The sequence below is a fragment of the Theropithecus gelada genome, chromosome X, assembly GCF_003255815.1.
Source record: "Theropithecus gelada isolate Dixy chromosome X, Tgel_1.0, whole genome shotgun sequence".
NCBI classification, from domain to species: Eukaryota; Metazoa; Chordata; class Mammalia; order Primates; family Cercopithecidae; genus Theropithecus; species Theropithecus gelada.
Genome location: NC_037689.1, coordinates 104,759,773 through 104,786,418, shown reverse-complemented (window position 1 = coordinate 104,786,418; position 26,646 = coordinate 104,759,773). Strand labels below are relative to the sequence as shown.

The 26,646-nt window shown below is 38.7% G+C and overlaps 1 protein-coding gene across 2 annotated transcripts in view; it reads right to left on the bottom strand.

Moving 5' to 3' along the window:
* RNF128 (ring finger protein 128, E3 ubiquitin protein ligase) overlaps positions 1-26,646 on the bottom strand; it is a 107,702-nt gene that overhangs the window by 12,612 nt on the left and 68,444 nt on the right. For both annotated transcript variants that reach the window (XM_025372445.1, XM_025372444.1), the window contains exon 2: positions 10,054-10,301. In XM_025372445.1, the coding sequence (XP_025228230.1) occupies positions 10,054-10,301 (248 nt within the window). The remainder of the gene's footprint in view (positions 1-10,053; positions 10,302-26,646) is intronic.

Genomic DNA, 26,646 nt, shown 5'->3' with positions numbered 1-26,646 from the left:
TCTCCTATGTAAGATATCATTTTGTGAAAGATATTTAACTTAATGCCAAGGAGAATATTAGCCAAAGTATTTCTTTGCTGTCACAGGAAAAGCAGAAACCTCTCAGATTATTACCTGACCAGCAAATAGGCCTATCAGAAACAGTGAATAGGAAGGCCTAGATCCTAAGAAGGAAAAGAGGTGATAATCAAGGCACTTTCACTCCCATTTTGGGACATAATTGTGAACTAAAAAAATTCTATGATGGGACTTAATTTCAGCACAAATATCTTCCCTTCTATTTTGTTACTTGTAAGATAATAATAGAGTGACAGTGAACAAAGGTACACCCAGGATCTTTAGATTACCGAGCCCGACATCTAATCAGACAGAGAAGAAAACTGATGCTCAAAGAGGAAGAATGTCTTGCTCGAAATATCAGAGCTAGTGTCAGCCCCACTGAAGTGCAGAGTTATATCAAAGTAGCTATTTGTTTTGACTGTAGCATGGAGTAGGAAACTACTCCTACCATTTCCTTACAATATACAGTTGTTATACAGTTAAAAATTTTTTTATATCCATTACCTCATTTAATCCTCACAAAAACCCCCAGAAGAAGGTAATATCCTCATTTTAGAGATGCTCAAGTGGAGGTTGAAAAACTAAAATAACTTATTCAAAAGGGAATGCAGCATCTAAATAATTAAGCTGGTACTGGAACTCTGCTCTTCATATTCCAAAAGTCCATTACAATATAACCATCCATAACTCAGCTGTCTTGATGTTTTTCTAGCTTCTGGATTCCAGGGTCTGTCAAACTGTGGCAATCCTTCCACCTGTATGCCTACCGGGTCCTGGCCCTGGCCCACACACCTACACTTCACTACTTTCTTTTCACATAGATCATGAGTCAGTTGGACATCGAGAGGAGAAAAATGCAAATGAGAAAAAAAAAAAGAGCCAGCAAGAAGAAATGGGAAAAAAATGTAATGTAGTTGATGATGTCTTTCAGAATCATTTTGCTCTTTGTCCTTAAAGCAATTGTAATTTAGGTTTAGGCAACAAGCTGTATAACACAGTTTGGGAAAGCTCTCATAAGGAAGTGATACCTCTCTAGGGTATTTACTTGATTCAGTCTATACAGTCTGATTTCTCATTGCAAAATATTCCATTCAATACAATATAAATGTCTGAATATCCAGTGCTAGTGCTTATCAATTTATCAGGCATTAATGCCAAATATATAACTTTCTTAATTATAGCCAAGACTATAATGCAAATTAATTTGAAGTGTAGGATCAAAGGGAAACTTTGTATATAATGTCTGAGTCTATGCCCAGGAGAACAGTAGAACTTGCATTAAGGCCAATGCTAGAAAATGATGGTGGGTGAGAATACAAAAAATAAAAAAATAGGGCCAAATCCAAAAATACCAGAAGACACTAGACAAGAGATTTGATTTTTAAAGGATCTCTAAAAGATTTACAGCATAGCATAAACTAATGTTTAACAAAGCAGCCTTAGAATAAAAATGGGTTTAAAAGAAAATTTGAATATTTTCAACAGCTCTTACTGGGCTTATATAAAGAAAAGTTATTTTCTTTAAATATGGATGCAAGACAAGTGATTTTAGTAAAAAGCACAAACTGTATTTTTAGAGCTTAAAGGAAAGTCACTCGCAAAAAAACTGCCTCACGATATTCAAGATAGTACTCAAGATATTTCACTGTGACACTGATAGCAAAAGATCCAAGATGCATGCTTCCCTCTAAAAAAAAAAAACCTGAAATATGGGAACACCATTAGGACCCAGTAGATTATATTCAATACATATGTTTGAACAACATTATGTCAGCTTTTGAGTGCCCAAATATACCTCAACATTTAAAGACAATATGCCCCATGCGAACTGTAATTTGTACCTTACTCCTTAAAAAACAGAATTTCAAGAATGTATCTATATTATTATACAAATTACATGGGATACTTTTCCAATGCCTTGCTACCATATCAGAATTTCCTTAGTCTATAAATTCCAATAACACATCATTTCCACCTCTTATCTTGTTCAGTAATTGTATTATTAATGTGCCTTTCTCTCTTGAGTAGCAGGAGGACTGGGCCTTAGTCACTTAGAAAAAAATTTCCCAGTGGCTAGAGTTTGCTCAAAAACTATTTTCTGAATTTAGAAAATATAAACAGACTTTCTTGATTTTCTCATGCAAGACACTTCTCATTTCAATTATTAAAAGTCTCTACTCCATTAAGTTTGGGGAAAGAAAGGTTTAGACATTAATTGAGCATTTGCCATGTGTCAGGTTGTAAGCTTTTTACATGTGTCACCTTGTTTAATCATTAACAACATTGTGAAATAGCTATTTCAACATCCAAGTTTTACAGACAAGAAAAGTAAGGTTCAGAAGCTTGACTAAAGTCCAGACAGCTGGTTAGTTTCAGAGCTGTGATTCAATTCAAGCCCAGGTTCTATCTGGCTTTAAAGCCCATGATCTCTCCACTATTGTACACTGCCTCCATTGTGTAATGGCAAAGAAGCCTTTCACATTCCTTGTGAAGAAGACAAACGAAGGAAATTTTAAAAGCCCCTTCAAAGCCAGCAATTATCCAATCTTAAAATTCTTCACAAACTAGCTATTTACTATGATTTGGGGAATTTTAAAAAGCAATGTCAAACGCCTTTTGCCTTTCCCCTCCTCCTCTCTAATCCTAAGAGATACCTGGTCTAAGAATATTTGGCAGTAGAACTGAAGACTGATTCAAAGAAGCTGGTTGTTGGCCAATTTTCTTAACAGAAGCTTAATGTGACTATTCTGACTAATCAAAAGCTGAATTCGCTCTAGTTAGTGAAGAATCTCGACTACATGGGTTTTTTTTTTTTTTTTTTTTTTGGTTCTGAATGGGAATGTATTGGGGTTGAAGACAAAATGTCAAACTAATGATCATTCTTTATTACAATGTTCAATTTTGAAATTATGGTGAATGCAAAGATATTCTACCTAGTTCATTGGTGTATTTATATCCAATTAGGTAAAATATATGTTTCAGTCTAGTGATTTGTCAGCCTGATTTTTGGTCCCAGGGCATTCAGCTTTTAACTTAACTGAAACCCACATGAATAGTATTAAGTATGTAGTCAAACCTAATTACTTGATGGAGGACAGGGTCTGCAAAAAGCAAGAAAGGAGAGAGATATAAGCAAACTAGATTTTTCTGAAGTCACCATATTTTACAAACATTTTCCTAAAAATGTGGTTAAGAGTTTTAACACAAGATATTTAAAATCAAGAATTATAGTAAGAGGATTCTTTTCCTCAGATATATTCCTAGGACAAAATAAAAGTCTGAGCCATGTGGCTGTTTAGGTATATGAGAACTGAAAGAAGTCTATTTTATTCAATAAAAACCTATCCATAATATTTGAGCGAAAGTATTCCTACAGGTAAGAGGAGGTGCAGGCTATAAAATAGCTTCCCATAAATCTATGGAACTACAGACCACTCCTATGAAGAACATAACTGTGAGCAGTGTAAGAAAATACACTGTAAGGAAGAACCATGAAGAAAGGGGGAATTTGACTCCGTAGATAGGTTATAGCTCAGATTATAGCAGTTTTTCAAAGAAATGTGATTAACACCCTTTAGAATTTGTGGTCTAACTTCAAGTTTGTATCCTTTGACCAACATCTCCCCATTTCCCCAACCTCCCTGGCAACCACTTCTCTGTTCTCTGCATCTATGAGTTCAAAATTTTTAGATGAATAAATCCTGAGGATCTGTTATACAGCATGGTTTACTTGAAATTTGCTAAGAAAGTAGATCTTAAGTATCCTCACCACACACACATAAACACACACACACACATGTAACTATGTGTAGGGATAGATGTGTTAATTAATTTATGTTAATCATTTTACAATTTATATGTATATCAAATCATAATGTTGTACACCTTGAATATATACAAATTTTATTTGTCAATTATACTTCAATAAAGCTGGAAAAAGAATTAGTGATATAAATGTAAAATTAGAGTAAGTGAATATATAAAAATCCTGAGACCCATTATAAGAGCTTTCTTTTGTTCAGTAAGAAAGTAAGAAGAAAGACTGTAAATCTAAGTCCTATTTAGACAAGGATTTAATCTACTCTTCTTACACAAGAGTCAAAATTCTCATGGTTTCTGTAAAAGACCCTGAACTACTCTCAAATGTAGGCAGAAATAGATACATACATGTGAACACACGAACTGCAAAAGTATGTATGTTAATAGTGGTACAGTGTGCAGGTACTTAATGAATCTTCCAGGTAATTTCGTGTACTAGTGGAGTAGAAAAAAACTTAATGTAACCAGAAATAGTTTAGATAATTTTTAGTAGTGCTTTAAGTTGAAGCACAGATTTTAAGATATTAATGTAGCCTAGTCCTTCCTCTTCTGAGAACACACAGGAGTGCTCTTTCTCTCTGGCAGCAAACTACAGAAATGTGTGGCATATCTCTGCCCAGGGAACCAATTTAAGTGTTGGGGTCCAAGACTCAGATGAAGGGACTGCTTACTAGGTGCATCCTGCTAGCAACTGGCCATGTTGCCTGAAACTCAGGACCCCAACAATGAAACTAGGATATCATCAATCTTGATTGTTGTGAAAAGCAACTCTGACAGGCTGGTATAACATGGTCCATTGTTCCAGGTGTATATAACAAAATTATGAATCACTAACGTAAAGACCACTTTGAGAGCCACATTCCCAGGGTTGGCCAGGGGCCAATCATGGTTCCCTTGAGGACATGCCAGGAGTAAGCAACTACATCTGTTGTGTTACCTTTTTCCTCACAATCCATCCAGTTGGTCAAAGACTTTTTATAATAAAACTTTCAATGCAGTAACTATTTGTACAGTATTTATATATTATCACTTCAGTTAGTACAGTAGTCAGTATAGTTACTATACAGTAACTACACAGTTAGCATAGTATTTATATACAGTGTACTATATACAGTATACAGTTGACCCTTGAACAACATGGCAGTTATGGGCACTGACCCTCACACAGCCAAGACTCCACATATAGCTTTAGACTCCCCCAAAACTTAACTACTAATAGTCTACTGTTGACTGGAAGCCTTATTGATAACATAAACAGTTAATAAACACATATGTTGTATGTTATATAAATTATATACTGTGTTTATACAATAAAGTAAATTAGAGAAAAGAAAATGTTATTAAGAAAATCATAAGGAAGAAAAGAATATATATTTAAAGACAGGGTCTCACTGTCACCCAGGCTGGAGTGCAGTGGCATGATCTCGGCTCACTGCAACCTCTGCCTCCTGGGCTCAAGTGATTCTTCCACCTCAGCCTCCCAAGTAGCTGGGACTACAGTCACATGCCACCATGCCTGGCTAATTTTTCTATTATTTGTAGGGACAGGGTTTTGCCATGTTGCACAGGTTGGTCTTGAACTCCTGGGCTCAAGTGATCCACCTGCCTCGGCCTCCCAAAGTGCTGGTACGACAGGCATGAGAGAAAATATATTTTATCTTAATTAAGGGGGCATGGATTATCATGAAGGCCTCCATCCTTCTTTCTTCACATTTACTAGGCTGCAGAGGACGAAAAGGATATATTGGTCTTGCTGCCTCAGGTGTGGCAGAAGTGGAAGAATATCCACATATAAGTGGATTCACGTGGTTGAAACCCAAGTTGTTTAAGGATCAACTGTATATACTGTTCAGTTAGCACAGTATTTATATATAAGGTGCCATAAGAACAACATAAGTCTACCTAATACTTGCAGAAGCCAACAAGGAGTGGAAACAGGTTCAAAGGAACAATTCATCCCGTGTATAAGACCATCACGAACATCTTTACATTATTATACCAATTTAATTATCCATTTATTCCCTTGATCTATGGCCACTTGAACTTTGTGATAAACTTGCACAGAGCTATTTAATATAGTAATGAACTAAATCATTCTAATTCTTCTTCATGCCAGTCACTCTCCCTTGGTATCACACTGTGAGGAGTTTTTAGTTCAATTTCTCAAATACATTTGATTACCATATTATTTATTTATATAAGATAGTTGAATTTTACTAACAATACCAGTATTACACCATATCAGAGTATGGTTATGATACAGTTTGGTTTGGTTACAAAAAAATCCAGAAATGTCACAGAAATATTTATTAAACCTTTCTAGAAGAATTAGCCTTTGCCCATATGCCAGATATGAGGAGGAACAAATGCTGTCACCAGTGGCAATCATTCTGTCATTTCTAGGTTCCATGTTAGCTGGGGACAAAGTCAATCATTTGTCTCAACTTATTATAAAGTTATAGGTTCCTGTTAACTTTGTACAGCAAGGCCATTTCCCTCCCATGGGAGTACATGGGTATCCTTCAGTATTAGTTCTATTCCTACTAGCCTTATTTTTGCCCATCCTTTGGTCAAATCAGTCAGAGATCAGCAGTGCAAGTTGCAATTTTACAGAAAAAAAAAGAATCCATAAATTTGGGGATCTGCATGTGTCTCAATGATTCTCTGCCTGAGCTTCTGCAGCTAAAAATGGAAGGCCATTACCCCCATGGCTACTTGGGGATCACTTTTAAGTAAAATAGTTAATAGATTCTGTTGTGTTAGAGTATATTCTCTTTCCCAATATTGATTCCTAGCATTCTCTAGCGTTATGTGTTGGGTCTGTGTGATCAGTTTAGCAAAGCTTTATGACATTTCCAAGTGGATTCCCGTTCTTTTCCCTCCTCTTGGAAGATGATTTCCTTCAAATCTATTTTAGTTAGTAAATCATTTTCCTCTGAAAGTCACTCTTCATTAAAAGTAAATTCAGCTTTTCACATTATATCTATGCCAGGTCCTACTTCACCTACAGCCCTCTTTTATTTCACTGGTCAATGTTTAATCCAACACATGCATTGTTGCTATTGAGTATTAACTACTTGAATATAGTTAGGATACATTTACTGTATCCGAAAATGTTTGGTCCTCCATGCTAGAGTCAAGTGTATAGTAGTTACTCCTAAATGTAGTTTAATTTGTATATGCCATAAGGTTTCCCATAATCTTTCTTGTCTCAAGTTAGGGTTGTCCCTGGCAGGGACACGAAACTAACTTATAAAGCCTAATATGTTATTTTCATTTATAATCCATTGATACTTTTTTGTTCTGTTTAAAAGCTTTGTATCTACAAAACAGGGATGATATGTGTTCTTACACATCACACTACAACATATGAGGCTATTCCATCTGGGGGCTCATCTGAGCATTCAGTCATCAGAATTTATGGTTACAGTTATCAGTTTCCTGACATTATATATCATGTATCATAACCTTCAGAAGGTTATGAAATTCTTGAATATATTAAACTTGCCTAACATTCTAATGAAGCCAAATTTCCCTAACATAGCTTCATCGCCATTTCTACCAGTAAAATGGAGATAATATAGTTAAATGTTTACTGATAGTTATAATCAGCATATGCATTAAGTTCCACCTTTTAAAAATTAATACTAAGTCATGAAAATTAAATATATAAATGACATTCTAGCACTCTCAAATATTTACAAGCAAAAAGGATTATCAGCCATTTATTTAATCTTTTAGTCCCCAAAGGATAAACAGATATAGTCCAATAAGTAATTTTTAAAAGCCCCTTCAAAAGCCTTCTCCAATAGATGAGAAGTTTTAATGCTATTCTTGACCATTTCTACAGAGGTTAATTTTCATAAGATGTATTATAAACTATGAAAATTAAATGAGCAGACCAGAGCTAAATGTCCAATGAAGCTCTGTAACACCAGACAAAGTTCTTTATAAACCTTATTATTTTTTGATGGGGTTTAATGCCATGTCAATAAATTTATTATAGCACCGAGAATACAGAAACCCATGCCCCACCATGAACATATTCAAACCAAACACTCTTGTCATTGTAACTATAACCTTTGAATAGTTAGTCACACTGGACACCAATTTCCTTCCAGCCTCGCAGATAAAAAAAACAGCACAATATACAAATGTCAAATATTAACACAGTGTGATACTACTGAGTGGCCTGGTACAGGAATTTTAAACATCTTTTTGACCGCAGCTAGTATCAGGCTGAACCTGCCACCAATGTGATAAGCTGCTTCTCCAAGGAGGATAGAAGTCAATTAACTTTAAACACTGAGATAAACATCACTTATTACCATATGCTGGTATCTAATCTTTGTGAAGTTTTTATAATAAAATTTCAATTTCTCATCTATTCCTAAATTAAATTAACTTTCTTGCTATATAAAAATCCTCACTGCTCCTTCCACCCCCTAAATAAATTGAATTTCTTTTCACTTATTGGAGGAAGAGGACATGAAGTGGCCAGAAATCAACTGCCTTTAGAGAAACTTCTCAGTACATATAAAAATGTATTTTCATCTGAAAGCATTAAATCCCTACTGAGCTTTCTAAAGAAGTGGCACACCATTCCGTTGTTATACTGAGAACACCTGAAGAGGGGGAGGAGGTAAGAAATCATGGTGGCCTTGACTGGGGTGGAAGCAATGGAGGTAATAAGAAACAATCAAATTCTGGATATATAACAAAGGTAGAAATAACATGATTTGCTGATAGAGTTTACATGGGAGGTGAGAGAATAAAAGGAATAAAGAACAACTTCAAGGTTTTTGGCCTGGGGTCAAGAGAAAATCTTTTGAAAATGGGAGCAATAATACTATGTTTGCATGTTGGTGGAAAAGATCCAGAGGAGAGGGAGAAATTGTTAAAGTAGGAGAGTGAGAGAGGGCAATTTCTGGAGTGATGTCCTAGAGTATATAAAAGACAAAAATAATCTTGTACCTGAGTGAAAGAGCCTTTGCAAAGGAACAGTTCATCCATAAAAACAGAAGACAAAGGGGAATAGGATAGACTCAGATGAAGATAGATGAGAGGATGTGGAAGTATTATTGATTGCTTCAATTTTCTCAGTAAAATAAAATACAAATTGAGAGTAAAGTTGGAGGAGGTGTTGGAGAAAGGGAAAGGAACACATATGGTTAGTCAACAGTAGGAAAGTAAATGGCCACGGAAACATACTGTGATTCCTGGGTAGCATTAAGGGCCCACTCTGATTTTATGGTCACAAACTTAAAGTGAGATCAGTCAGTACAGCTGTAAATGCCTTTCTGATACTTCAGCTGTGCAGGGTACAGATATAGAGTAGGTGGGAAGTAGATTTAACCAGGGTTGGATTTGTTTTGCCAGCAACTGTAACAAAGAGAAACAAGGGCCAAGGGAACTGAAGATGTATGCATGGGAGTGACCATGGAATTTAAGCTGGGTAAGGAGAAATGTGAGGACATCAGGGGGCTGAGGGGGACAATTTAATGGTGGCAAGATCAATGCCATACAACCATAGGTACTTTACTGTTCAATAATGCTTTGGTATTTTTGCTGTTGTTTCTATACCTTGTACCTTTTTATACACTGTTATAACATGGTAGAAACTATTAATATTTGACTCCATTTGAAGCCTAACAGTATATCATGCACAATTAGATCTTCTAACCTGCCTTCTCAGCCTAGTCCCTCTTCTCAGCCCCATCCCCACATGCAAATACAGACATACACATAAAATAATAGTGGTTACCTTTGGGCGATGACTATAGTTATGTTGTTATATCAGGTTTTAGGTGACTTTTTTCCTGTGCACTTTCTAATTTCTAAGTTTTCTATATTGAGTATGAAATATTTTTGTAATTTAGAAAAAAAATGTTGATTTAAAAGAACATATGTGTTTACACCCATATATAATTAAATGCTGGATGTGCTCTCTAATGAGGTGTTACAAGATTTAATCAGGTAGGATTAAGTTCTTTGACAAATATAGAAAATAAAACATTTGAGAAGAGCTGACATACTTTAAAAACTACCAGATTTTGTAAAACATATGGGGAGATCATTGTCTAGCAAGTAAAATGTATTAAAATGTAGGACCCTGAAACAACAATTAGAATAGTAAATTTTTTTTTAATATTGGAAGAAAGGACCATTACAAACCTGCTTCCTGCTTTGAGCTCTTGCATTCCGTAGCCTTCGAGCAGAATAAAAGATAAAATAGCCCACAGTTGCTGCCGTAATAATAAAAAAGGACACAGAAACGAAAAAAATTGAATAGTGATTCACCCAAGGGCCGTGTTTTTTCCCGACTTCTATGACCATTGTCACTTGTATGCCTCTTTGAATAGATTGTAGAATTTTTGTGCCTTTCAGATTGCCGATCATGATTGCAACAATGTCTCCTGCACCTGTAAAGGAAAACAAATTCAGTTTTAATTTGGTGAAACATTCTTAGTGTAATAACCCAATTGCCAAAATGATTTTAAATGGGTCTCAATGAGACAAAGGATGGATACTCATTCATTCAATTAACATTTTTGATCACCTACTATCTATATAAAATTTGTAGACTATATAAACATCCATGAGATTTTGTTACTGATCTTAGGGTACTCATAACTTACTAAGGAAGCTATTATATACAACACTTCCCCCTCCTCAGATTAACTACCTATAGTTCAACAGTATTGCCTTTGAGACCGAATTTGCATCTTATATGAAGGTTTGCTTAAAGACAAATAATCTCCTGAATTGTAGAAAATAGGGCTTGTATTATAGGGAATCTAATATTTGGGGAATACAGAAATATTTCCCAATTTATAAGATGATAAATTATCTCATGAGCTCACTACTAGCATGTATAAGGATTTACATATTGGGATAGTAATTTGAGCCAAACAATGTTTACAAATCCAAATGTACAAACTATACATACGTCCATGATGTACCATTTTTCTATATTCTCAAAAGCAATATAAAACTTGCTCAAGGTGTTCTAAGGTTTTACATGGACCTGATCAGGTTAGCAATGAAGATAACATATAGAAATGCACATTGCTATTCACTACCAATTAAAGACAAGCCTAAAATAAGACTAATCTTATTACTAAAGGTCTAATTATCTGTAATACTTACCTCTGCACCAACAATTATATAAGTTTTGTGGAAAAAAATAAAGTACAAAAGTTATCTTTCCCAATGTTGTAAGAATGTCAGATTGCTCATGCCATTCCAAGGCTTATCAAGGTTTATATTCCTTCTAGTCTATATGACCTGAGACCAATAATCTTAAGCAAAGGAATAGCACTTATTTAATGTTAAGTTATAACCAACCAGGGAAACCTCCCACTGATATTAAGTTAAGGAGCTAATCTGAGTTAATGATCAAACTCCAATCTGGAATAAATACAAATACACACATACAACTCTAAAAGGACTTTTAGAGGAGGATCCAAGATGGCTGAATAGGAACAGCTCCAGTCTGCAGCTCCCAGTGTGAGCCACACAGAAGATGGGTGATTTTTGCATTTCCAACTGACATACCGCATGCATTTCACTGGGGCTTGTCAGACAGTGGGTGCAGCCCACAGAGCAGGGTGGGGCATCGCCTCACCCAGGCAGTGCAAGGGGTCGGGGAATTCCCTTTCCTAGCAAAGGGAAGCCCTGACAGACAGTGCCTGGAAAATCGGGACAGTCCCACCCTAATACTGCACTTTTCCAACGGCCTTAGCAAATGGCACACCAGGAGATTATATCCCGTGCCTGGCTCAGAGGGTCCCACGCCCACGGAGCCTCGCTCACAGCTAGCACAGCAGTCTGAGATCGAATTGCAAGGGAACAGCAAGGCTGGGGGAGGGGCGTCCGCCATTGCTGAGGCTTGAGTAGGTAAACAAAGAGGCCAGGAAGCTCGAACTGGGTGGAGCCCACCGCAGCTCAAGGAGGCCTGCCTGCCTCTGTAGACTCCACCTCTGGGGGCAGGGCATAGCTGAACAAAAGGCAGCAGAAACTTCTGCAGACTCAAACGTCCCTGTCTGACAGCTTTGAAGAGAGTAGTGGTTCTCCCAGCACGGAGTTTGAGATCTGAGAACGGACAGACTGCCTCCTCAAGTGGGTCTCTGACTCCCGAGTAGCCTAAATGGGAGATATCTCTCAATAGGGGCTGACTGACACCGCATACAGCCATGTGCCCCTCTGAGATGAAGCTTCCAGAGGAAGGATCAGGCAGCCACATCTGCCGTTCTGCAATATTTCCTGTTCTGCAGCCTCCACTGGTGAAACCCAGGCAAACAGGGTGCGGAGTGGACCTCCAGCAAACTGCAACAGACCTGCAGCTGAGGGTCCTGACTGGCAGAAGGAAAACTAACAAACAGAAAGGACATCCACACCAAAACTCCGTCTGTATGTCACCATCATCAAAGACCAAAGGTAGATAAAACCACAAAAATGGGGAGAAACCAGAGCAGAAAAGCTTAAAATTCTAAAAATCAGAGTGCCTCTACTCCTCCAAAGGAACGCAGCTACTTGCCAGCAACGGAACAAAGCTGGACGGAAAATGACTTTGATGATTTGAGAGAAAAAGGCTTCAGATGATCGGTAATAATAAACTTCTCCAAGGTAAAGGAGGATGTTCAAACCCATTGCAAAGAAGCTAAAAACCTTGAAAAAAGATTAGACGAATGGCTAACTAGAATAAACAGTGTAGAGAAGTCCTTAAATGACCTGATGGAGCTGAAAACCAAGGCAAGAGAACTACGTGATGCATGCACAAGCTTCAGTAGCCGATTCAATCAAGTGGAAGAAAGGGTATCAGTGATTGAAGATCAAATGAATGAAATGAAGCGAGAAGAGAAGTTTAGAGAAAAAAGAGTAAAAAGAAATGAACAAAGCCTCCAAGAAATATGGGACTATGTGAAAAGACCAAATCTACATCTGATTGGTGTACCTGAAAGTGATGGGGAGAATGCAACCAAGTTAGAAAACACTCTTCAGAATATTATCCAGGAGAACTTCCCCAACCCAGCAAGGCAGACCAACATTCAAATTCACGAAATACAGAAAATGCCACAAAGATACTCCTTAAGAAGAGCAACTCCAAGACACATAATTGTCAGATTCATCAAAGTTGAAATGAAGGAAAAAATATTAAGGGCAGCCAGAAAGAAAGGTCAGGTTACCCACAAAGGGAAGCCCATCAGAGTAACAGCAGATCTCTCGGCAGAAACTCTATAAGCCAGAAGAGAGTGGGGGCCAATATTCAACATTCTTAAAGAAAAGAATTTTCAACCCAGAATTTCATATCCAGCCAAACTAAGCTTCATTAAGTAAAGGAGAAATAAAATCATTTACAGACAAACAAATGCTGAGAGATTCTGTCACCACCAGGCCTGCCTTACGAGAACTCCAGAAAGAAGCACTAAACCTGGAAAGGAACAACCAATACCAGCCACTGCAAAAACATGTCAAATTGTAAAGACCATCAATGCTAGTAGGAAACTACATCAACTAACGAGCAAAATAACCAGCTAACATAATAACGACAGGATCAAATTCACACATAACAATATTAACCTTAAATGTAAATGGGCTAAATGCTCCAATTAAAAGACATAGACTGGCAAATTGGATAAAGAGTCAAGACCCATCAGTGTGCTGTATTCAGGAGATCCATCTCAAGTGCAGAGATACACATAGGCTCAAAATAAAGGGATGGAGGAAGATCTACCAAGCAAATGGAAAGCAAAAGAAAGCAGGGGGTGCAATCCTAGTCTCTGACAAAACAGACTTTAAACCAACAAAGATCAAAATAAACAAAGATGGTCATTACATAATGGTAAAGGGATCAATTGAACAAGAAAAGCTAACTATCCTAAATATATATGCACTCAATACAGGAGCACCCAGATTCATAAAGCAAGTCCTTAGAGACCTACAAAGAGAGACTTAGACTCCCACACCATATAATGGGAGACTTTAACACCCCACTGTCAACATTAGACAAATCAAGGAGACAGAAAGTTAACAAGGATATCCAGGACTTGAACTCAGCTCTGCACCAAGTGGACCTAATAGACATCTACAGAACTCTCCACCCAAATCAACAGAATATACATTTTCTCAGCACCACATCGCACTTATTCCAAATTGACCACATACTTGGAAGTAAAGCACTCCTCAGCAAATGTAAAAGAACAGAAATTATAACAAACTGTCTCTAAGACCATAGTGCAATCAAACTAGAACTCAGGACTAAGAAACTCACTCAAAACTGCTCAACTACATGGAAACTGAACAACCTGCTCCTGAATGACTACTGGGTATGTAACGAAATGAAGGCAGACATAAAGATGTTCTTTGAAACCAATGAGAACAAAGACACAACATACCAGAATCTCTGGGACACATTTAAAGCAGTGTGTAGAGGGAAATTTATAGCACTAAATGCCCACAAGAGAAAGCTGGAAAGATCTAAAATTGACAATCTAACATCACAATTAAAAGAACTAGAGAAGCAAGAGCAAACACATTCAAAAGATAGCAGAAGAGGGGCGGAGCAAGATGGCCGAATAGGAGCAGCTCCAGTCTTCAACTCCCAGCGCCAGCGACACAGAAGACCGGTGATTTCGGCATTTTCAACTGAGGTACTGGGTTCATCTCACTGGGGAGTGCCGGACGATCGGTACTGGTCAGCTGCTGCAGCCCGACCAGCGAGAGCTGAAGCAGGGCGAGGCATTGCCTCACCTGAGAAGCGCAAGGGGGAAGGGAATCCCTTTTCCTAGCCAGGGGAACTGAGACACACAACACCTGGAGAATCGGGTAACTCCCACCCCAATACTGCGCTTTGAGCAAACAGGCACACCAGAAGATCATATCCCACACCTGGCCGGGAGGGTCCCACACCCACGGAGCCTCCCTCATTGCTATTACAGCAGTCTGTGATCTACCGGCAAGGCAGCAGCGAGGCTGGGGGAGGGGCGCCCGCCATTGCTGAGGCTTAAGTAGGTAAACAAAGCTGCTGGGAAGCTCGAACTGGGTGGAGCTCACAGCAGCTCAAGGAAACCTGCCTGTCTCTGTAGACTCCACCTCTGGGGGCAGGGCACAGAAAACAATAACAAAGCAGCAGACACCTCTGCAGACGCAAACGACTCTGTCTGACAGCTTTGAAGAGAGCAGTGGATCTCCCAACACCGAGGTTGAGATCTGAGAAGGGACAGACTCCCTGCTCAAGCGGGTCCCTGACCCCTGAGTAGCCTAACTGGGAGACATCCCCCACTAGGGGCAGTCTGACACCCCACACCTCACAGGGTGGAGTACACCCCTGAGAGGAAGCTTCCAAAGCAAGAATCAGACAGGTACACTCGCTGTTCAGAAATATTCTATCTTCTGCAGCCTCTGCTGCTGTTACCCAGGCAAACAGGGTCTGGAGTGGACCTCAAGCAATCTCCAACAGACCTACAGCTGAGGGTCCTGACTGTTAGAAGGAAAACTATCAAACAGGAAGGACACCTACACCAAAACCCCATCAGTACATCACCATCATCAAAGACCAGAGGCAGATAAAACCACAAAGATGGGGAAAAAGCAGGGCAGAAAAGCTGGAAATTCAAAAAACAAGAGCGCATCTCCCCCGGCAAAGGAGCGCAGCTCATCGCCAGCAACGGATCAAAGCTGGACGGAGAATGACTTTGACGAGATGAGAGAAGAAGGCTTCAGTCCATCAAATTTCTCAGAGCTAAAGGAGGAATTACGTACCCAGCGCAAAGAAACTAAAAATCTTGAAAAAAAAGTGGAAGAATTGACGGCTAGACTAATTAATGCAGAGAAGGTCATAAACGAAATGAAAGAGATGAAAACCATGACACGAGAAATACGTGACAAATGCACAAGCTTCAGTAACCGACTCGATCAACTGGAAGAAAGAGTATCAGCAATTGAGGATCAAATGAATTAAATGAAGCGAGAAGAGAAACCAAAAGAAAAAAGAAGAAAAAGAAATGAACAAAGCCTGCAAGAAGTATGGGATTATGTAAAAAGACCAAATCTACGTCTGATTGGGGTGCCTGAAAGTGAGGGGGAAAATGGAACCAAGTTGGAAAACACTCTTCAGGATATCATCCAGGAGAACTTCCCCAACCTAGTAGGGCAGGCCAACATTCAAATCCAGGAAATACAGAGAACGCCACAAAGATACTCCTCGAGAAGAGCAACTCCAAGACACATAATTGCCAGATTCACCAAAGTTGAAATGAAGGAAAAAATCTTAAGGGCAGCCAGAGAGAAAGGTCGGGTTACGCACAAAGGGAAGCCCATCAGACTCACAGCAGATCTCTCGGCAGAAACTCTCCAAGCCAGAAGAGAGTGGGGGCCAATATTCAACATTCTTAAAGAAAAGAATTTTAAACCCAGAATTTCATATCCAGCCAAACTAAGTTTCATAAGTGAAGGAGAAATAAAATCCTTTACAGATAAGCAAATGCTTAGAGATTTTGTCACCACTAGGCCTGCCTTACAAGAGACCCTGAAGGAAGCACTCAACATGGAAAGGAACAACCGGTACCAGCCATCTCAAAAACATGCCAAAATGTAAAGACCATCGAGGCTAGGAAGAAACTGCATCAACTAATGAGCAAAATAACCAGTTAATATCATAATGGCAGGATCAAGTTCACACATAACAATCTTAACCTTAAATGTAAATGGACTAAATGCTCCAATTAAGAGACACAGACTGGCAAACTGGATAAAGAGTCAAGACCCATCAGTCTGCTGTATTCAGGAGACCCATCTCACACGCAGAGACATACATAGGCTCAAAATAAAGGGATGGAGGAAGATTTACCAAGCAAATGGAGAACAAAAAAAAGCGGGGGTTGCAATACTAGTCTCTGATAAAACAGACTTTAAACCATCAAAGATCAAAAGAGACAAAGAAGGCCATTACATAATGGTAAAGGGATCAATTCAACAGGAAGAGCTAACTATCCTAAATATATATGCACCCAATACAGGAGCACCCAGATTCATAAAGCAAGTCCTTAGAGACTTACAAAGAGACTTAGACTCCCATACAATAATAATGGGAGACTTCAACACTCCACTGTCAACATTAGACAGATCAACAAGACAGAAAGTTAACAAGGATATCCAGGAATTGAACTCATCTCTGCAGCAAGCAGACCTAATAGACATCTATAGAACTCTCCACCCCAAATCAACAGAATATACATTCTTCTCAGCACCACATCGTACTTACTCCAAAATTGACCATATAATTGGAAGTAAAGCACTCCTCAGCAAATGTACAAGAACAGAAATTATAACAAACTGTCTCTAAGACCATAGTGCAATCAAACTAGAACTCAGGACTAAGAAACTCAATCAAAACCGCTCAACTACATGGAAACTGAACAACCTGCTCCTGAATGACTACTGGGTACATAACGAAATGAAGGCAGAAATAAAGATGTTCTTTGAAACCAATGAGAACAAAGATACAACATACCAGAATCTCTGGGACACATTTAAAGCAGTGTGTAGAGGGAAATTTATAGCACTAAATGCCCACAAGAGAAAGCAGGAAAGATCTAAAATTGACACTCTAACATCGCAATTAAAAGAACTAGAGAAGCAAGAGCAAACACATTCGAAAGCTAGCAGAAGGCTAGAAATAACTAAGATCAGAGCAGAACTGAAGGAGATAGAGACACAAAAAACCCTCCAAAAAATCAATGAATCCAGGAGTTGGTTTTTTGAAAAGATCAACAAAATTGACAGACCACTAGCAAGACTAATAAAGAAGAAAAGAGAGAAGAATCAAATCGACGCAATTAAAAATGAAAAAGGGGATATCACCACCGACCCCACAGAAATACAAACTACCATCAGAGAATACTATAAACACCTCTACGCAAATAAACTGGAAAATCTAGAAGAAATGGATAATTTCCTGGACACTTACACTCTTCCAAGACTAAACCAGGAAGAAGTTGAATCCCTGAATAGACCAATAGCAGGCTCTGAAATCGAGGCAACAATTAATAGCCTACCAACCAAAAAAAGTCCAGGACCAGATGGATTCACAGCTGAATTCTACCAGAGGTACAAGGAGGAGTTGGTACCATTCCTTCTGAAACTATTCCAATCAATAGAAAAAGAGGGAATCCTCCCTAACTCATTTTATGAGGCCAACATCATCCTGATACCAAAGCCTGGCAGAGATACAACAAAAAAAGAGAATTTTAGACCAATATCCCTGATGAACATCGATGCAAAAATCCTCAATAAAATACTGGCAAACCGGATTCAGCAACACATCAAAAAGCTTATCCACCATGATCAAGTGGGCTTCATCCCTGGGATGCAAGGCTGGTTCAACATTCGCAAATCAATAAACATAATCCAGCATATAAACAGAACCAAAGACAAGAACCACATGATTATTTCAATAGATGCAGAAAAGGCTTTTGACAAAATTCAACAGCCCTTCATGCTAAAAACGCTCAATAAATTCGGTATTGATGGAACGTACCTCAAAATAATAAGAGCTATTTATGACAAACCCACAGCCAATATCATACTGAATGGGCAAAAACTGGAAAAATTCCCTTTGAAAACTGGCACAAGACAGGGATGCCCTCTCTCACCACTCCTATTCAACATAGTGTTGGAAGTTCTGGCTAGGGCAATCAGGCAAGAGAAAGAAATCAAGGGTATTCAGTTAGGAAAAGAAGAAGTCAAATTGTCCCTCTTTGCAGATGACATGATTGTATATTTAGAAAACCCCATTGTCTCAGCCCAAAATCTCCTTAAGCTGATAAGCAACTTCAGCAAAGTCTCAGGATACAAAATTAATGTGCAAAAATCACAAGCATTCTTATACACTAGTAACAGACAAACAGAGAGCCAAATCATGAATGAACTTCCATTCACAATTGCTTCAAAGAGAATCAAATACCTAGGAATCCAACTTACAAGGGATGTAAAGGACCTCTTCAAGGAGAACTACAAACCACTGCTCAGTGAAATAAAAGAGGACACAAACAAATGGAAGAACATACCATGCTCATGGATAGGAAGAATCAATATCGTGAAAATGGCCATACTGCCCAAGGTAATTTATAGATTCAATGCCATCCCCATCAAGCTACCAATGAGTTTCTTCACAGAATTGGAAAAAACTGCTTTAAAGTTCATATGGAACCAAAAAAGAGCCCGCATCTCCAAGACAATCCTAAGTCAAAAGAACAAAGCTGGAGGCATCACGCTACCTGACTTCAAACTATACTACAAGGCTACAGTAACCAAAACAGCATGGTACTGGTACCAAAACAGAGATATAGACCAATGGAACAGAACAGAGTCCTCAGAAATAATACCACACATCTACAGCCATCTGATCTTTGACAAACCTGAGAGAAACAAGAAATGGGGAAAGGATTCCCTATTTAATAAATGGTGCTGGGAAAATTGGCTAGCCATAAGTAGAAAGCTGAAACTGGATCCTTTCCTTACTCCTTATACGAAAATTAATTCAAGATGGATTAGAGACTTAAATGTTAGACCTAATACCATAAAAATCCTAGAGGAAAACCTAGGTAGTACCATTCAGGACATAGGCATGGGCAAAGACTTCATGTCTAAAACACCAAAAGCAACGGCAGCAAAAGCTAAAATTGACAAATGGGATCTAATTAAACTAAAGAGCTTCTGCACAGCAAAAGAAACTACCATCAGAGTGAACAGGCAACCTACAGAATGGGAGAAAATTTTTGCAATCTACTCATCTGACAAAGGGCTAATATCCAGAACCTACAAAGAACTCCAACAAATTTACAAGAAAAAAACAAACAACCCCATCAAAAAGTGGGCAAAGGATATGAATAGACATTTCTCAAAAGAAGACATTCATACAGCCAACAAACACATGAAAAAATGCTCATCATCACTGGCCATCAGAGAAATGCAAATCAAAACCACAATGAGATACCATCTCACACCAGTTAGAATGGCGATCATTCAAAAGTCAGGAAACAACAGGTGCTGGAGAGGATGTGGAGAAATAGGAACACTTTTACACTGTTGGTGGGATTGTAAACTAGTTCAACCATTATGGAAAACAGTATGGCGATTCCTCAAGGATCTAGATCTAGATGTACCATATGACCCAGCCATCCCATTACTGGGGATATACCCAAAGGATTATAAATCATGCTGCTATAAAGACACATGCACACGTATGTTTATTGCAGCACTATTCACAATAGCAAAGACTTGGAATCAACCCAAATGTCCATCAGTGACAGATTGGATTAAGAAAATGTGGCATATATACACCATGGAATACTATGCAGCCATAAAAAAGGATGAGTTTGTGTCCTTTGTAGGGACATGGATGCAGCTGGAATCCATCATTCTTAGCAAACTATCACAAGAACAGAAAACCAAACACCGCATGTTCTCACTCATAGGTGGGAACTGAACAATGAGATCACTTGGACTCGGGAAGGGGAACATCACACACCGGGGCCTATCATGGGGAGGGGGGCGGGGGGAGGGATTGCATTGGGAGTTATACCTGATGTAAATGACGAGTTGATGGGTGCAGCACACCAACAAGGCACAAGTATACATATGTAACAAACCTGCACGGAATGATCTAAAATTGACAATCTAACATCACAATTAAAAGAACTAGAGAAGCAAGAGCAAACACATTCAAAAGATAGCAGAAGACAAGAAATAACTAAGATCAGAGCAGAACTGAAGGAGATAGAGACACAAAAAACCCTTCAAAAATCAATGAATCCAGGAGCTGGTTTTTTGAAAAGATCAACAAAAATGATAGAGCACTAGCAAGACTAATAAAGAAGAAAAGAGAGAAGAATCAAATAGATGCAATAAAAAATGATAAAGGGGATATCACCACCAATCCCACAGAAATACAAACTACCATCAGAGAATACTATAAACACCTCTATGCAAATAAACTAGAAAATCTAGAAGAAATGGATAAATTCCTGGACACATACACCCTCCTAAATGTAAAGCAGGAAGAAGTTGAATCCCTGAATAGACCAATAACAGTTTCTGAAATTGAGGCAATAATTAATAGCCTACCAACCAAAAAAAGTCCAGGACCAGACAGATCCACACCCAAATTATACCAGAGGTACAAAGAGGAGCTGGTACCATTCCTTCTGAAACTATTCCAATCAATAGAAAAAGAGTGAATACTCCCTAATTCATTTTATGAGGCCAACATCATCCTGATACCAAAGCCTGGCAGAGATACAACAAAAAAGGAAACTTTTAGACCAATATCCCCGATGAACATTGATGCAAAAATCCTCAGTAAAATACTGACAAACTGAATCCAGCAGCACATCAAAAAGCTTATCCACCATGATCAAGTTGGCTTCATCCCTGGGATGCAAAGCTGGTTCAACATATGGAAATCAATAAATGTAATCCATCATATAAAGAGAACTAAAGACAAAAACCACATGATTATCTCAATAGATGCAGAAAAGGCCTTTGACAAAATTCAACACCCCTTCATGCTAAAAACTCTCAATAAACTAGGTATTGATAGAACATATCTCAAAATAATAAGAGCTATTTATGACAAACCCACAGCCAATATCATACCGAATGGGCAAAAACTGGAAGCATTCCCTTTGAAAACTGGCACAAGACAGGGATGCCCTCTCTCACCACTCCTATTCAACATGGTGTTGGAAGTTCTGGCCAGCGCAATCAGGCAAGAGAAAGAAAGGGTATTCAATTAGGAAAAGAGGCAGTTAAATTGTCCCTGTTTGCAGATGACATGACCGTATATTTAGAAAACCCCATCGTCTCAACCCAAAATCTCCTTAAGTTCGTAAGCAACATCAGCAAAGTCTCAGGATACAAAATCAGTGTGCAAAAATCACAAGCATTCCTATACGCCAATAACAGACACACAGAGAGCCAAATCATGAGTTCACAATTGCTTCAAAGAGAATAAAATACCTAGGAATCCAACTTACAAGGGATGTGAAGGACCTCTTCAAGGAGAAGTACAAACCACTGTTCAACGAAATAAGAGAGGACAAAAACAAATGGAAGAACATTCCGTGCTCATGGATAGAAAAAATCAATATTGTGAAAATGGCCATACTGCCCAAGGTAATCTGCAGATTCAATGCCATCTCCATCAAGCTACCAATGGCTTTCTTCACATAATTGGAAAAAGCTACTTTAAAGTTCATATGGAACCAAAAAAGAGCCCACATTGCCAAGACAATCCTAAGCCAAAAGAACAAAGCTGGAGGCATCATGCTACCTGACTTCAAACTATACTACAAGGCTACAGTCACCAAAACAGCATGGTACTGGTACCAAAACAGAGATATAGACCAATGGAATCGAATAGAGCCCTCAGAAATAACACCACAAATCTACTACCATCTGATCTTTGACAAACTTGACAAAAACAAGAAATGGGGAAAGGATTCCCTATTTAATAAATGGTGCTGGGAAAACTAGCTAGCCATATGTAGAAAGCTGAAACTGGATCCCTTCCTTATACCTTATACAAAAATTAATTCAAGATGGATTAAAGACTTAAATATTAGACCTAAAACCATAAAAACCCTAGAAGAAAACCTAGGCAATACCATTCAGGACATAGGCATGGGCAAGGACTTCATGACTAAAACACCAAAAGCAATGGCAACAAAAGCCAAAATTGACAAATGGGATCTAATTAAACTAAAGAACTTCTGCACAGCAAAAGAAACTACCATCAGAGTGAACAAGCAACCTACAGAATGTGAGAAAATCTTTTCAATCTACCCATCTGACAAAGGGCTAATATCCAGAATCTACAAAGAACTTAAACAAATTTACAAGAAAAAAATCAAACAACCCCATCAAAAAGTGGGCAAAGGATATGAACAGACACTTGTTAAAAGAAGACATTTATGCAGCCAACAGACACATGAAAAAAATGCTCATCATCACTGACCATCAGAGAAATGCATATCAAAACCACAATGAGATACCATCTCACACCAGTTAGAATGGCAATCATTAAAATGTCAGGAAACAACAGATGCTGGAGAGGATGTGGAGAAATAGGAACACTTTTACACTGTTGGTTGGACTGTAAACTAGTTCAACCATTGTGGAAGACAGTGTGGCGATTCTTCAAGGGTCTAGAACTAGAAATACCATTTGACCCAGCCATCCCATTACTGGGCATATACTCAAAGGATTATAAATCATGCTGCTATAAAGACACATGAAACGTATGTTTATTGCGGCACTATTCACAATAGCAAAGACTTGGAACCAACCCAAATGTCCATCAATGATAGACTGGATCAAGAAAATGTGGCACATATACACCATGGAATACTATGCAGCCATAAAAAAGGATGAGTTCATGTCCTTTGTAGAGACATGGATGAAGCTAGAAACCATCATTCTGAGCAAACTATCACAAGGACAGAAAACCAAACACCACATGTTCTCACTCATAGGTGGGAATTGAACAATGAAAACACTTGGACACAGGGTGGGGAACATCACACACCAGAGCCTGTCATGGGGTGGAGGGAGGGGGAAGGGATAGCATTAGGAGAGATACCTAATGTAAATGATGACTTAATGGGTGCAGCACACCAACATGGCACATGTATACATATGTAACAAACCTGCACGTTGTGCCCATGTACCCTAGAACTTAAAGTATAATACACAATAATAACAACAACAGCAACAAAATGAAATAAAGGACTTTTAGCCTAGAATTTTAATACAAAAATATTGAATATCTGAAATGTAGATACCCTCTGTTGTATCTTCTTCCCATATGAGTATATGACCCAAATATTCGTTATGGGTGTGGAGGTAATTTTGCCAGAGAGTGCCCCTTTTTTCTATTTATTTGGGAGCTTTAAGTTTTTAGCTACAGCACTAAAATCACAGACATTATTTGTCTTTTCTCTAAAAGCCATCTCTCGAGAAAATATTAAAATAGTATTCACAGTTTTAATTTTCAAATTAAGGGTAAAAACTTTAAATGGCAATGTACATGGTAAAATTGTTACTCAAGCAACCCCTTAAATTTATGGTCCTCAGTAACCAAAGTTTTCAAAAGATGAGGCCAAAAAGAAATATCTCATAGTATGCTAAGATTCTCTCTTTATTTGAAGTTATTAACTTAACTTTTTTTTCAAAGGGTTTTATTATAGATCCTTAACATTCCAAAAGACACTATTTTTACATAATAGCCATTTAGTTAAGCCCTTTTTAATAACTCTACTGACTCATGTGTGATCACTCAGCTTGATAGAGGTTAATGACTCACCTCGTTCTCATTTGCAACAGGAAAATCTCAAAAACAATGGGGAGTGAAGGAGTCTGAAATGTAGAGACCCTCTGTTATATTTTCTCCCAATATCAGTATATGACCCAAATATCCCTTATGTGTCTGGAGGTAATTTTGCCAGAGAGTGGCCCTTTTTTCTATTTATTTAGGGGCTTTAAATTTTTAGCTATGGCACTAAAATCACAGACATTATTTGTCTTTTCTCTAAGAGCCATCTCTCAGGAAAATGTATAGTAATAAAGTTGTGATTAATTATATAATGTAGCATTCATTTCTGATATTATAACCTGTATAATCTTTGAAAGCATAGATAATTCTAAAAGTTAGGCTTTGGAATATATTTTTAAAGATTTCCTTTAAATTAAAGATGTGTACTGCTAATAAGTTGTTTTTGTTGTTGTTGTTGTTGGCTGTTTTTATTTTTTTGAGACGGAGTTTCGCTCTTGACACCCAGAGTGGAGTGGAGTGGCGCGATCTCAGCTTACTGCAACCTCCCCTTCCTGGGTTCAAGTGATTCTCCTGCTTCAGCCTCCCGAGTAGCTGGGATTACAGATGCATGCCACCACGCCCAGCTAATTTTTGTATTTTTAGTAGAGTCGGGGTTTCACCATGTTGGCCGGGCTGGTTTCAAACTCCTAACCTCAGGTGATCCACCCACCTTGGCCTCCCAAAGTGCTGAGATTAGAGGCGTGAGTCACTGCACCTGGCCATAAGTTTTTAATATAAATAAGTTTTGTTCTTTTAGAACATATGGGGTAGGTGGCAGGGGTGGATACTCAGGAACATATGGGCCATTGTGGTTAGATGAAGGTTAAAAAACAAAACAAGGTTGGACATGGTGGCTCACACTTGTAATTCCAGCACTTTGGGAGGCCGAGGTGGTCGGATCACGAGGTCAGGAGATTAAGACCATCCTGGCTAACATAGTGAAACCCCGTCTCTACTAAAAATACAAACAAATTATCTGGGCGTGGTGGTGGTGCCTGTAGTCCCAGCTACTCAGGAGGCTGAGGTGGGAGAATGGTGTGAACCCGGCAGGTGGAGCTTGCAGTGAGCTGAGATCATGCCACCGCACTCCAGCCTGGGTGACAGAGTGAGACTCCATCTCAAAACAAACAAACAAACAAACAAAAACAAACAAAAAACAAGGATAGGCAAGAAATGTACATTGTGTACATCTTACGAACAATGCTGTGTTTCAGTCCTCACAATCTATATTCATACATGCTATATACAGTCCAACTATTAAAAAACCTGAATTGGCCAGGTGCGGTGGCCCATGCCTGTAATTCCAGCACTTTGGGAGGCTGAGTCGGGCAGATCACGAGGTCAGGAGATGGAGACCATCCCGGCTAACGTGGTGAAACCCCATCTCTACTAAAAATACAAAAAATTAGCCAGGTGTGGTGGTAGGTGCCTGAAGTCCCAGCTACCCGGGAGGCTGAGACAGAATGGCCTGAACCTGGGAGGTGGAGCTTGCAGTGAGCCAAGATCGTGCCACTGCACTCCAGCCTGGGCGACAGAGCGAGACTCTGTCTCAAAGAAAACAAAAACCAAAAAACAAAAATCCCTGAATTAGCTTCCTAATCACGTAAAAGACCTATTTCTAAGCATTTTGATATTTCCCACACACTTGAAAATATCTAAACTGCTCCTCCACTGTTCTCAATTGCAGTTAACAGTGTAACAACCCCTCTGGTCACCTAGTTTCGTAACCTCAGAATCATGTTTGAATCCTCACTGCTCACCTAGTCAGTCATGGAGATGCTATTTACTTTCTTCGTGTCTCCATTATCAGATCTTTCTATTCCTGCTGTCTTAATATAGACCCTCATAATTTCTTTGAAATAGGGTACTGAAACTATTACAGTAACCTCTTAGCTGGTCATCCTATATGCAGTCCCTCCCTTAAAGTTTCATTAGAGTTGATCTTCCTGTTTGACTTTTGCCATAACATGGTTGAATCATGCCTCTTTTTCTGCCCAGGAGTCTTTAGTGGCTTCTAATTACACATTACAGTCTGACTCCTTGGCCTAACATGTAAAGCCTTATATGATCTGATCTCAACTGATCTTGCATATGTGTTGGTATGTTATATAAGCAAACTGTGTGTCACAGGGGTTTGTGTACAGATTATTTCATCATCCATGTAATAAGCATAGTGCCAGATACGTAGTTTTTTGATATTCACCCTCCTCCCTTCCTCCATCCTCAAGTAGGCCCCAGTGTCTGTTGCTCCCTTCTTTGTGTTCATATGTACTCAAAGTTTAGCTCCCACATATACATGAGAACATGTGGTATTTGGTTTTCTATTCCTGTGTTTGTTCACCTAGGATAATGGCCTCCAGCTCCATCCATGTTGCTGCAAAGAACATAATCTG